This window comes from Globicephala melas, chromosome 16 (genome assembly GCF_963455315.2).
Source record: "Globicephala melas chromosome 16, mGloMel1.2, whole genome shotgun sequence".
Classification (NCBI taxonomy): Eukaryota; Metazoa; Chordata; class Mammalia; order Artiodactyla; family Delphinidae; genus Globicephala; species Globicephala melas.
The window spans coordinates 22,023,998-22,038,260 of NC_083329.1; the positions used below are offsets into that span (position 1 = coordinate 22,023,998).

A 14,263-nucleotide genomic window follows, 5' to 3' on the forward strand; every position below is an offset into this window, starting at 1 on the left:
GAATGTAATGAGCATTTTTAACATCTTCATATTCTCGTATGGATTTGATGGTGGGGCTGATGGCCTCCGGTGAGGCAGAGGAAGACCAGTTTTAAGGCATGTTACTATTCTACACATGGAAATGGAACAGATTAAATGGATGTCTGCAAATCCTGATGAAAAAAATTATAGATAGTCCCAAGTTTAGTTAATCTTGCTGAATGAAAGTCTTAAAGTATGATGGCCCATATTGCTTATATAACAGAATACTTATTTTCGATTTAATTTGGCTCACTGCAAGACAAGACTAAATAATATGTGCCTCCGGGCATTTTATTTTGTATTATTTTTTAAAACATTTATTGGAGTATAATTGCTTTACATTGTTGTGTTACTTTCTGCTGTATAACAAAATGAATCAGCTATACATATACTTATATCCCTATATCCCCTCCCTCTTGCGTCTCCCTCCCACCCTCCCTATCCCACCCCTCTAGGTGGTCACAAAGCACCCAGCTGATCTCCATGTGCTATTAGGCTGCTTCCCACTAGCTAGCTATTTTACATTCGGTAGTGTATATATGTCCATGCCACTCTCTCACTCCGTCCTGGCTTACCCTTCCCCCTCCCCAAGTCCTCAAGTCCATTCTCTACGTCTGCCTCTTTATTCCTGTCCTGCCCCTAGGTTCATGAGAACCATTTTTTTTTTTTTTTTTTAGATTCCATATATATGTGTTAGCATATGGTATTTTTCTCTTTCTGACTTACTTCACTCTGTTTGACAGATTCTAGGTCCATCCACCTCACTAAAAATAACTCAATTTTGTTTACTTTTATGGCTGAGTAATATTCCATTGTATATATGTGTCACATCTTCTTTATCCATTCATCTGTTGATGGACGTTTAGGTTGCTTCCATGTCCTGGCTATTGTAAATAGTGCTGCAATGAACCTTGTGGTACATGACTCTTTTTGAATTATGATTTTCTCAGGGTATATGCCCAGTAGTGGGATAGCTGGGTTGTATGGTAGTTCTATTTTTAGTTCTTTAAGGAACCTCCATACTGTTCTCTATAGTGGCTGTATGAATTTACATTCCCATCAATAGTGCAAGAGGTTTCCCTTTTCTCCACACCCTCTCCAGTATTTATTGTTTGTAGATTTTTTGATGATGACCATTCTGCCTGGTGTGAGGTGATATCTCATTGTAGTTTTGATTTGCATTTCTCTAATGATTAGTGATGTTGAGCATCCTTTCATGTGTTTGTTGGCAATCTGTATATCTTCTTTGGAGAAATGTCTATTTAGGTCTTTTGCCCATTTTTGGATTGGGTTGTTTGTGTTTTTGATACGGAGCTGCATGAGATGCTTGTTTATTTTGGAGATTAATCCTGTGAGTGTTGCTTTTTAGCAAATATTTTCTCCCATTCTGAGGGTTGTCTTTTCATCTGTTTATGGTTTCCTTTGCTGTGCAAAAGCTTTTAAGTTTCATTAGGTCCCATTTTTTATTTTTATTTCCATTTCTCTAGGAGGTAGGTCAAAAAGGATCTTGTTGTGATTTATGTCATAGAGTGTTCTGCCTATGTTTTCCTCAGAGTTTGATAGTGTCTGGCCTTACATTTAGGTCTTTAATCCATTTTGAGTTTGTTTTTGTGTATGGTGTTAGGGAGTGTTCTAATTTCATTCTTTTACATGTAGCTGTCCAGTTTTCCCAGCACCACTTATTGAAGAGGCTGTCTTTTCTCCATTGTATATTCTTGCCTCCTTTATCAAAGATAAGGTGACCATATGTGTGTGGGTTTAATCTCTGGGCTTTCTATCCTGTTCCATTGATCTATATTTCTGTTTTTGTGCCACTACCATACTGTCTTGATTGCTGTAGCCTTGTAGTATAGTCTGAAGTCAGGGAGCCTGGTTCCTCCAGCTCCATTTTTCTTTCTCAAGATTGCTTTGGCTATTCGGAGTCTTTTGTGTTTCCATACAAACTGTGAAATTTTTTGTTCTAGTTCTTTGAAAAATGCCATTGGTAGTTTGATAGGGATTGCATTGAATCTGTATATTGCTTTAGGTAGTATGGTCATTTTCACAATGTGGATTCTTCCAATCCAAGAACATGGTACATCTCTCCATCTGTTTGTATCATCTTTAATTTCTTTCATCAGTGTCTTATAGTTTTTTGCATACAGGTCTTTTGTCTCCTTAGGTAGGTTTATTCCTAGGTATTTTATTCTTTTTGTTGCAGTGGTAAACAGGAGTGTTTCCTTAATTTCTATTTCGGATTTCTCATCATTAGTGTACAGGAATGCAGGAGATTTCTGTGCATTCATTTTGTGTCCTGCTACTCTACCAAACTCATTGGTAGCTCTAGTAGTTTTTTGGTAGAATCTTTTGGATTCTCTAAGTGTAGTATCATGTCAGTTGAAAACAGTGACAGCTTTACTTCTTCTTTTCCAAGTTGGATTCCTTTTTATTTGACTTTCTTCTCTGATTTCTGTGGCTAAAATTTCCAAAATATGTTGAATAGTGGTGAGAGTGGGCAACCTTGTCTTGTTCCTGATCTTAGTGGAAATGGTTTCAGTTTTTCACCATTGAGAACGATGTTGGCTGTGGGTTTGTCATATATGGCCTTTATTATGTTGAGGTAAGTTCCCTCTATGCCCACTTTCTGGAGAGTTTTTATCATAAATGGGTATTTAATTTTGTCGAAAGCTTTTTCTGCATCTATTGAGATTTTCTTATGGCTTTTGTACTTCAATTTGTTAATATGGTGTATCACATTGATTGATTTGCGTATATTGAAGAATCCTTGCATTCCTGGGATAAACCCCACTTGATCATGGTGTATGATCCTTTTAATGTGTTGTTGGATTCTGTTTGCTAGTATTTTGCTGTGGATTTTTGCATCTATGTTCATCAGTGACATTGGCCTGTAGTTTTCTTTTTCTGTGACATCTTTGTCTGGTTTTGGCATCAGGGTGATGGTGGCCTTGTAGAATGAGTTGGGGAGTGTTCCTCCCTCTGCTATATTTTGGAAGAGTTTGAGAAGGATAGGTGTTAGTTCTCTCTAAAAGTTTGATAGAATTCACCTGTGAAGCCATCTGGTCCTGGGCTTTTGTTTCTTGGAAGATTTTTAATCACAGTTTCAATTTCAGTGCTTGTGACTCATCTGTTTATATTTTCTGTTTCTTCCTGGTTCAGTCTCAGAAGGTTGTGCTTTTCTAAGAATTTGACCATTTCTTCCAGGCTGTCCATTTTATTGGCATATAGTTGCTTGTAGTAATCTCTTATGATCCTTTGTTTTTCTGCAGTGTCAGTTGTTACTTCTCCTTTTTCATTTCTAATTCTATTGATTTGCGTCTTCTCCCTTTTTTCTTGTTGAATGTGGCTAATGGTTTATCAATCTTGTTTATCTTCTCGAACACAATTTTAGTTTTATTGATCTTTGCTATTGTTTCTTTCATTTCTTTTTCATTTATTTCTGATCTGATCTTTATGATTTCTTTCCTTCTGCTAACTTTGGGGTTTATTTGTTCTTCTTTCTCTAATTGCTTTAGGTGTAAGGTTAGGTTGTTTATTTGAGATGTTTCTTGTTTCTTGAGGTAGGATTGTATTGCTATAAACTTCCCTCTGAGAACAACTGCTGCTGCTGTATCCCATAGGTTTTGGGCCATCGTGTTTTCATTGTCATTTGTTTCTAGGTATTTTTGATTTCCTCTTTGATTTCTTCAGTGATCACTTCGTTATTAAGTAGTGTATGGTTTAGCCTCCATGTGTTTGTATTTTTACAGATCTTTTACTGTAATTGATATCTAGTCTCATAGCGTTGTGGTCAGAAAAGATACTTGAAACAATTTTAATTTTCTTAAATTTACCAAGGCTTGACTTGTGACCCAAGATATGATCTATCCTGGAGAATGTTCCATGAGCACTTGAGAAAAATGTGCATTCTGTTGTTTTGTCATGGAATGTCCTATAAATATCAATTAAGTCTATCTTGTTTAATGTATCATTTAAAGCCTGTGTTTCCTTATTTATTTTCATTTTGGATGATCTGTCCATTGGTGAAAGTGGAGTGTTAAAGTTCTCTACTATGAATGTGTTATTGTCGATTTCCCCTTTTATGGCTGTTAGTATTTGCCTTATGTATTGAGGTGCTCTTATGTTGGGTGCATAAATATTTACAATTTTTATATCTTCTTCTTTGATCGATCCCTTGTTCATTATGTAGTGTCCTTCTTTGTCTCTTCTAATAGTCTTTATTTTAAAGTCTATTTTGTCTGATATGAGAATTGCTACTCCAGCTTTCTTTTGGTTTCCATTTGCATGAAATATCTTTTTCCATCCCCTTACTTTCAGTCTGTATGTGTCTCTAGGTCTGAAGTGGGTCTCTTGTAGACAGCAAATATATGGGTCTTGTTTTTGTATCCCTTCAGCCAATCTGTGTCTTTTGGTGGGAGCATTTAGTCCATTTACATTTAAGGTAATTATCGATATGTATGTTCCTATTCACGTTTTGTTAATTGTTTTGGGTTCGTTATTGTAGGTCTTTTCCTTCTCTTGTGTTTCTTGCCTAGAGAAGTTCCTTTACCAGTTGTTGTAAAGCTGCTATGGTGGTGCTGAACTCTCTCAGCTTTTGCTTGTCTGTAAAGGTTTTAATTTCTCCATCAAATCTGAATGAGATCCTGGCTGAGTAGAGTAATCTTTGTTGCAGGTTTTTCTCCTTCATCACTTTAAATATGTCCTGCCAGTCCCTTCTGGCTTGCAGAGTTTCTGCTGAAAGATCAGCTGTTAACCTTATGGGGATTCCCTTGTGTGTTATTTGTTGTTTTTCCCTTGCTGCTTTTAATATGTTTTCTTTGTATTTAATTTTTTGACAGTTTGATTAATATGTGTCTTGGCGTATTTCTCCTTGGATTTATCCTGTATGGGACTCTCTGTGCTTCCCTGACTTGATTAACTATTTCCTTTCCCATATTAGGGAAGTTTTCAACTAAAATCTCTTCAAATATTTTCTCACTCACTTTCTTCTTCTCTTCTTTTTCTGGAACTCCTATAATTCGAATGTTGGGTCATTTAATGTTGTCCCATAGGTCTCTGAGACTGTCCTCAGTTCTTTTCATTCTTTTTTCTTTATTCTGCTCTGCAGTAGTTATTTCCACTATTTTATCTTCCAGGTCACTTATCCATTCTTCTGCCACAGTTATTCTGCTATTGATCCCATCTAGAGTATTTTTAATTTCATTTATTGTGTTGTTCATCGTTGTTTGTTTCATCTTTAGTTCTTCTAGGTCCTTGTTAAATGTTTCTTGCATTTTGTCCATTCTATTTCCAAGATTTTGGATTATCTTTACTATCATTACTCTGAATTCTTTTTCAGGTAGACTGCCTATTTCCTCTTCATTTGTTAGGTCTGGTGGGTTTTTATCTTGCTCCTTCATCTGCTGTGTGTTTTTCTGTCTTCTCATTTTGCTTATCTTACTATGTTTGGGGTCTCCTTTTTGCAGGCTGCAGGTTCGTAGTTCCCGTTGTGTTTGGTGTCTGTCCCCAGTGGCTAAGGTTGGTTCAGTGGGTTGTATAGGCTTCCTGGTGGAGGGGACTAGTGCCTTTGTTCTGGTGGATGAGGCTGGATCTTGTCTTTCTGGTGGGCAGGTCCACGTCTGGTGGTGTGTTTTGGGGTGTCTGTGGACTTATGATTTTAGGCAGGCTCTCTGCTAATGGGTGGGGTTGTGTTCCTGTTTTTATAGTTGTTTGGCACAGGATGTCCAGCACTGTAGCTTGCTGGTCGTTGGGTGAAGCTGGGTGTTTGTGTTGAGATGGAGGTCTATGGGAGATTTTCGGCATTTGATATTATGTGGAGCTGGGAGGTCTCTTGTGGACCAGTGTCCTGAAGTTGGCTCTCCCACCTCAGAGGCACAGCCCTGACTCCTGGCTGCAGCACCAAGAGCCTTTCATCCACACGGCTCAGAATAAAAGGGAGAAAAAGTAGAAAGAAAGAATTAGTACAAGTAGAAAGAAAGAAAGAAAGGAGGGAGGGAGGGAGGAAGGGAGGAAGGAATGAGGGAAGGAAGGAAAGAAAGAAAGAAGATAAATTAAAATAAAATAAGATAAAATATAATAAAGTTATTAAAATAAAAAAAAAATAAAAAATATTAAAAAAAAACCAAAACAGACGGATAGAACCCTAGGACAAATGGTGGAAGCAAAGCTATACAGACAAAATCTCACACAGAAGCATACACATACACACTCACAAAAAGAGGAAAAGGGGAAAAAATCATAAATCTTGCTCTCGAAGTCCACCTCCTCAAGTTGGGATGATTCGTTGTCTAAAGGAGGGAGGGAAGGAAGGAAGGAAGGAAGGAAGGAAGGAAAGAAAGAAAGAAAGAAGGAAAGAAAGAAAGAAAGAAAGAAGGAAAGAAAGAAAGAAAGAAGATAAAGTAAAATAAAATAATGTTATTAAAATAAAAAATAATTATTAAGAAAAAAATTAAAAAATAAAAGGAAGGATAGAACCCTAGGACAAATGGTGGAAGCAAAGCTATACAGACAAAATCTCACACAGAAGCATACACATACACACTCAAAAAAACAGGAAAAGGGTTAAAAATCATAAATCTTGCTCTCAAAGTCCACCTCCTCAATTTGGGATGATTCGTTGTCTATTCATGTATTCCACAGATGCAGGGTACGTCGAGTTGATTGTGGAGCTTTAATTCGCTGCTACTGAGGCTGCTGGGAGAGATTTCCCTTTCTCTTCTTTGTTCTCACAGCTCACAGGGGCTCAGCTTTGGATTTGGCCCCGCCTCTGCGTGTAGGTCGCCGGAGGGCGTCTGTTCTTCGCTCAGACAGAACGGGGTTAAAGGAGCCGCTGATTCGGGGGCTCTGGCTCACTCAGGCCGGGGGGGTGGGGGGGGGGAGGGGCATGGTGTGCGGGGCGAGCCTGTGGCGTCTGAGGCGGCGTGACGTTGCACCAGCCTGAGGCACGCTGTGCGTTCTCCTGGGGGAGTTGTCCCTGGATCCCGGGACCCTGGCAGTGGTGGGCTGCACAGGCTCCCCGGAAGGGGGCTGTGGGTAGTGACCTGTGCTCGCACACAGGCTTCTTGGTGGCGGCAGCAGCAGCCTTAGCGTCTCATGCCCGTCTCTGGGGTCCGCGCTTTTAGCCGCGGCTCGCGCCCGTCTCTGGAGCTCCTCTAAGCAGCACTCTTAATCCCCTCTCCTCGAGCACCAGGAAACAAAGAGGGAAGAAAAAGTCTCTTGCCTCTTAGGCAGGTCCAGACTTTTCCCCAGACTCCTTCCCGGCTAGCGTGGCACACTAACCCCCTGCAGGCTGTTTTCACGCCGCCAACCCCAGTCCTCTCCCGGTGCTCTGACCGAAGCCCGAGCCTCAGCTCGCAGCCCCCACCTGCCCCAGAGGGTGAGCAGACAAGCCTCTAGGGCTCGTGAGTGTTGGTCGGCACCGATCCTCTGTGCGGGAAGCTCTCCGCTTTGCCCTCCGCACCCCTGTTGCTGAGCTCTCCTCTGTGGCTCCGAAGCTTCCCCCCTCTGCCACCCGCAGTCTCCGTCCGCGAAGGGGCTTCCCAGTGTGTGGAAACCTTTCCTCCTTCACAGCTCCCTCCCCCGGTGCAGGTGCCATCCCTATTATTTTGTCTCTGTTTTTTCTTTTTTTCTTTTACCCTATACAGGCACGTGGGGAGTTTCTTGCCTTTGGGGAAGTCTGAGGTCTTCTGCCAGCGTTCAGTAGGCATTCTGTAGGAGTTGTTCCACATGTAGATGTATTTCTGATGTATTTGTAGGGAGGAAGGTGATCTCCACGTCTTACTTCTCCGCCATCTTGAGGGTCCTCTCCAAGGCATTTTATTTGTTTGTTTGTTTATTTATTTATTTATTTATTTATTTATTTTTGCGATACGCGGGCCTCTCACTGTTGTGGTCTCTCCCGTTGAGGAGCACAGGCTCCGGACGCACAGGCTCAGCGGCCATGGCTCATGGGCCAGCCGCTCCGTGGCACGTGGGATATTCCTGGACCGGGACACGAACCTGTGTCCCCTGCATCGGCAGGCAGACTCTCAACCACTGCGCCACCAGGGAAGCCCTCCAAGGCATTTTAAATAGACTTGTATTTTACTTACACTTGTGATTTCTGGCACATATCATAATATGGGTGCATCTGTGTTTCCCACTCACACAGGTTCAACAATACAGAGAATGGTCACTCTAGGCTGTTCTGGCCACTACGTTGGTTGGGTCATGTGGTCTGTTCATAGGATAGTAGTAGGTAGTTCTGCAAATTTCAAATGAAAACATTAACTAGATCAGTTTGCTGTGTGTAAATCACTGCTCAAGTCACCCAGGTAAAGCAGCTTGCCTGTCATCTGCCTGACAACTCTTGAAAGTTTAATATACTGTCAGTGAGACTGTTACATATGACATGCATGGGACTCATTTGCAAGTCGGAGTTAACAACACACAGTATCCTTGCCACAGTCAAGCCTGGCCTTCATCAAATAAAGGATTTTTTATAGGTTTTATTTGAAGTGAAAATTGTACTGTCAGGCTATATCAATAAATACAGTAGATGTATCCTAAGGATTGTGGCTTTAGAATCCCGTGAACATTAGTAGTTTATGGGCTCAGCTGAGTTTCCCTGAGGCACATGGGAATTCATTAATGTTGATGTTTCTCCATCATTTAGGTCTGTGATGGGGTCGAACAAGGAACCAGATCTTGTGCATCTCGAGGCCAGAACTGTGGATGGTCGTAAGTAAAGCAACTTTTCCACGAAGTTAATAGTAATTAATTTTATCGATCTGCCATGAATCGCATCTGTGTTAAAGGAAATCACAGTGGTGATAATCAATAATCTGAGTTGTTTGGACCTGAGGACTTTTTTTTTGGCCTTAGTTACCTAGAGTTGTCTTAATAATTCTCTGCAACTCTCATCCAATCAAGGGGTTTTTCTTTGCAAGAGATGATAAAATTCCAAACTTTCTTATTTTTTAAGTAAACACTTGTTATTATTGCATTATTGCTGCTCTTTTGATTTGTTTTGCCAGTTTCCTTATTTTATCAGATATCATCCAGGCAATGCCTCACTGTCTAGTGGGAGATTGACAGAACACTTGGAAAGGGCTTGTAGAAGAGCATCATCCTGTCTGTCCCCCATCGTAAGCAGCAGGAGGCAAACGTCAGTTGGTGGTTCTGAACATCCCTAGTTAGGTTGGCTACAGTGAAAGACTGTGTTTCCTATGGACGTTTTGGCTTTAGCACACGATGGAGAGCAAAGCTGAAGGTCCACAATCCAAAGCCATGTCTGCCTGACTCACAAGTTCACTCACTCACTGTGTGACCTTGAAAAAGTTCCTTAAACTCTTTATGCCTCCATTTCTTCACTGTAAGTTAAAGAAGTTAATAATAATGATTCCTATAGTGGCTAATATTTACTAAGCACTTGCCCTGTACCCAGAATCATGCTAAGGGCTTTCTATACTTTATCACAATTAATCTTCACTACAGTTCATAGGTGGTGGTTCCCATTTTACAGATGAAGAAACCAAGGCCTAGAGAGTTTAACGACAACAACGTGGATTTCCTTCCCCTTCTTTGTTCCTGAGGTTCTCCAGGAGGGCTAAGCATTGCAGGGGGTACTACTAGGGAACTACAGGTGAAAGGGAAAAAGGAAAAAGAGAAAAGGGGGAAATGCATAGAAGGAAAATAGATGAGGGGAGAAAACCCAGGTGAAAAGAAAGAGGTCTCAAGTGCAGAGAAAAGGAAGAGAACGGACTCTCCAGTTACCACAGTGCCAAGAGCCTGGTCGAAGTTGTTCAGCACTGAGCCAGAGGGTGATCATCTAATTTTTGAGACCTTCTCTGTTTTAAAAATATCCCTCACAATTCACACACTTCATCATCACTGACACTGAGCCTGTCTGCTTGCCCTCCACTTTTCTGATGCAAAGGCAAGTGATACCCATGGTTTACCAGCTCACAGCTCAAAGAAGCTGGTCATCCCTGCCATCCAGACTCTCCAGAAACCACACCTACTCCATTACTATGTGCTCACAGGGAGATATTTTTATCTCCAGAGGTTTCTTTCCCCCTTTGGGGAATGAATATATTCTTTGGCAGAATCAGTGTGGGGATAGATCAGGGTCCAAGCTGACCATCTCCTTTCTCCTTTATAAACTCAGGCAGAGCTCTGATATGTAATGTGCCCAGATTGTACATGACACAGAATAATCTCAACAGTTTAGAGCTGCTTTCCCACCTCTTTTTGTTTGTTTGTTTGTTTGTTTGCGGTACGCGGGACTCTCACTGCTGTGGCCTCTTCCGCTGCGGAGCACAGGCTCCGGACGCGCAGGCTCAGCGGCCATGGCTCACGGGCCCAGCCGCTCCGCGGCATGTGGGATCCTCCCGGACCGGGGCATGAACCCGTGTCCCCTGCATCGGCAGGCGGACCGTCAACCACTGCGCCACCAGGGAAGCCCCCCACTTCTTTATAAAGTGGGCTCTCTCTGGTGGTGACCAGAGCTGATAATGTTATCTTGGATTCCATGGTTCAGTTCTCAGTACCCAGTAGCCAGAGCTGTCTTAAGTCAAAAGTTGCCATGCCGTCTGTTTAGAGCTTTGTTTTAGTTCCCATTGCTCTAGTAATAAAGAACACAGTTCTCACCTTTACCTGTAGCTGCAGCATAATCTCCCGCCTGCCCATTTCCTCAGCCTCATCTCACTCTGTGCCCTCCTCGGTCATCACCTGCAGGCCTTTGGGTTTGCTTTCAATTCTTAGAAACTACAAAGTTCTGTGTCTCCATAACAAGACTCTAATACCTACTCTTTCCTCTGCTTGGAATACCTTTCTTTATCCCCCTTCCCTGACCAATTCAGTGTAATGTATTACTGAAGATGGTTCAGATTAAGATTAAGCATCATTTCTAATTTTTTTAACTTTTTGAAATAATTTTAGGTTCACAAAGAAGTTGCAAAATAATAGTATGGAGTTCCCCTGAACCCTTCACCCAGCTTCCCCCAATGATAACATCCAGAATAACCGTAGAACTATATCAAATCCAGGGAGAGCATCCATTTCTTAAGGAAGTCTTTCTTGAAGTCCTAATCTAAACCAGTTTATTTTGTTTGCTTTCATCCACTCTATTATTTTTCTTTATTGTATTCTTCTTAGTTTGAAATTACACATTCCATTTGATCACAAGTTTTCCTCTCCACCAGCCTATTAAGTTCTATGTGTGCAGGAGCCAAGTATACCTTTGCTCAGTATTGCATCTCCAGCACATTCTACAGTGTCTACATGTAGGTGGGGCTTAATAAATATGTATTGAATGAATGAACACAGAGTTGACCAATTGTCAGGATTACCAGCTGGCTACCTAACCTCACTTACCAGGTTGTCTGATAAATTTACAGCATTGCATCTCAAACTTGAACATGCGTACGACCCACCCAGGGATCTTGTTAAAATGTGGATTCTGATTCAGTTAGGGCCCAAGAGTCTGCAGGTGAAGCCGATGCCTCTGGTCTGTGGGACACACTTATAGTAACAAAGTCCCACAACGAAAGACTAATGAAAGAGCTTTAGGGTCTGTCTCCCATGACTACACCCCTTGTTTAGAAAGCTCTGGGTGGAATTGGTAGCATCCCAGGTTGATTTTATTTTCAAGCTTTGGGGGATAATGGTGCTTTCTGGCTTGTGGCATTTAATGCACATTACCCCGTATCCTGAAAACAACACGGCTGTCGCTTTCCCTGATCGGCACGTTTTCTCTCACCCAACATTATTCCTGTGCTCCCTGCAGGCATGGAGGTTGATAATGCCAAACTGTCATCTCAGGCTCAGCTTTCACAAGGCATGAAATATATCCGTTCTAATTTTATTTATTTTATTTTACTTTTCTGCAAAGACAGCATCTTCAGAAACTATCCAAGAGTGAAAATTCAATAAAGGGATTTAATTTGAAAAGTTATCCCTGTCAAAACAAAACAAAACAAAACCTACCAATTGAAATAAAGGATCTAAGCATAACTCCTGACCTGACTAAATATAAAAATCAATGAGATTTTCTCAGTATCGTATTCCCTCTGTGTATCTGTCTGTCTGTCTGTCGTTCTCCAAGAGAGTCAGTAAACATGGCTTCAGGTCAAAGAAACAGGAGGAGGAAGGAAAGAACATGGAGAGGTCAGAGTAGCAAGCTATTAGCAAGTATAACTGAGAGTGTATTTATCAAAATCAGACTCCAGGGCTTCCCTGGTGGCACAGTGGTTGAGAGTCCGCCTGCCGATGAAGGTGACACGGGTTCGTGCCCCGGTCCGGGAAGATCCCACATGCTGCGGAGCGGCTGGTCCCGTGAGCCATGGCTGCTGAGCCTGCGCATCCGGAGCCTGTGTTCCGCAGCGGGAGAGGCCACAACAGTGAGAGGCCCGCATACCGCAAAACAAAAAAAAAAAATCAGACTCCAGGCTGGTCATTTGCTCCAAGAAATCCAGTATCTCTATGTTATCTCTCTCCCCATTCCAGAATTGGGATCCCTCTTTTTTCTCCATCCTTTCATTACTGTTTAGTATATGAAACCCATTGTTTATATTCTAGGTCATACATCTGGTAGGGTGTATGCCAAAATAATATGATTTTTTTTTTACTTTGTAACAAGTAATTTTTTTCTGATTTTAATGGGTTTAGGGATTTTGTAGACAATGCACTGAGACACGTGACACAGAAAAAAATCCCTCCTTGCTTATTTTGCTTATCGCCATGGGGTGGGTGGCAAATGCTTATGTGGGCTCGTTACTCGAAGTTTAGTTTTAGTGTCGTTTCAAATCTCCCTAGATTACATTTTATAATTAATTTCTGTTTCAGTTGAAGTCTCCATATTTGAGGGGAGGTGAACTCTGGAAAGCTTTTGCTCTACGAAGGTCTGTGACCTACACAAACATTTCTTGCCAACTGTGCTCTGAAATCTGGATGTTTCATAGTTAACAACCACGAAAAGGATGCTATTCTTTCTTGTACTACCTCTCTGCCTTGGGAAGCAAGCTGAAGAGAGTAACCTAAATTACAGTCAGTCACAGGAAGTATTATTGGAATATTTTTAACGTGTTTATTGGATATGGCATTTGTTATTGGCCCCTGTGTTCAACCGAGGACAAATTGACAGGTCGTCATCCAGTAAACAAAGATTTTACTGTTTAAATACCCTGTGTGTGTGTGTGTATGTGTGCATGTGCACACGCGTTGTGTGCACCTAATACATTAAAACTGCTACCCAGTACATTATAATAATGAAAAGGAAACCTACATTCTATTGATTTACCTAATATAGGTACAGGGGTGTGTGTGTGTGTATGTATGTATGTATGTAATCTATGTAGTTAGAGAGAAAACGTTGACCCAACTCTTGGATTGAAATCTTTGTGAAAAACTGTATCTTATTTAATCTTGGTTCCATTCACAAAACATAGATCAGAGCCTGGCACGTTGATGTGTGTTGACTTAATAAATATCTGTGTGTGTCACCATTGGGCACGTCTTCTTACAGAAGGGCCTTTAACCATAGGATGTGTAGAGTCCCTTAGGGCTAATGGATAAGCATGAGAAACTCATGACTCCCTGAAATTGTATGCCAGTATGTATATGTAATTTGGAGGAAAAGAATATAACTTTTTTTTGTGTGGTACGCGGGCCTCTCGCTGTTGTGGCCTCTCCCATTGCGGAGCACAGGCTCTGGACGCGCAGGCTCAGCGGCCATGGCTCACGGGCCTAGCCGCTCCGCAGCATGTGGGATCTTCCCGGACCGGGGCACGAACCAGTGTCCCCTTCATCGGCAGGCGGACTCTGAACCACTGCGCCACCAGGGAAGCCCCAAGAATATAAATTTTATCAGAATTCTTTGCGTGGTAATTACACATGGGTCTATAGTTTTATATTTATGCTCATCTATATACATCATCTTGTAAGGGAACCTGCAGTACCAAGTTTGAGCTTTATTGCTTCTCCCTTTTACTTCTGAAATGAAAGACCTGGCCAGTGACCTGAATTTTTTCTGTACTTGTAGTGATCCGTGCCAGCAGGGACAGGGGACAATTACTGGTCTCCATGTCTATATGCTTGAGTGACTAACCTTGTAACAACTTGCCATAAGACTAATCTCTTTTCACTGGGGAAAAACAACCTTGGCCCTTTAACCAGCTATGAAAAAGACTTCCCCCCAAACTCTTTCTGAAACGAAACTCAAGCCAGCATTTTATAAGCTGAGGTAAAAATCAAAGGAAAATCACAA

At 41.5% G+C, this 14,263-nt stretch overlaps 1 protein-coding gene across 9 annotated transcripts in view; it reads left to right on the forward strand.

The window, feature by feature from the left end:
* The window catches only part of LOC115844941 (VPS10 domain-containing receptor SorCS1), a 790,264-nt gene that overhangs the window by 618,649 nt on the left and 157,352 nt on the right, over nt 1-14,263 (forward strand). For all 9 annotated transcript variants that reach the window (XM_060285969.1, XM_060285968.1, XM_060285966.1 and 6 more), the window contains one exon: nt 8,672-8,736. In XM_060285969.1, the coding sequence (XP_060141952.1) occupies nt 8,672-8,736 (65 nt within the window). The remainder of the gene's footprint in view (nt 1-8,671; nt 8,737-14,263) is intronic.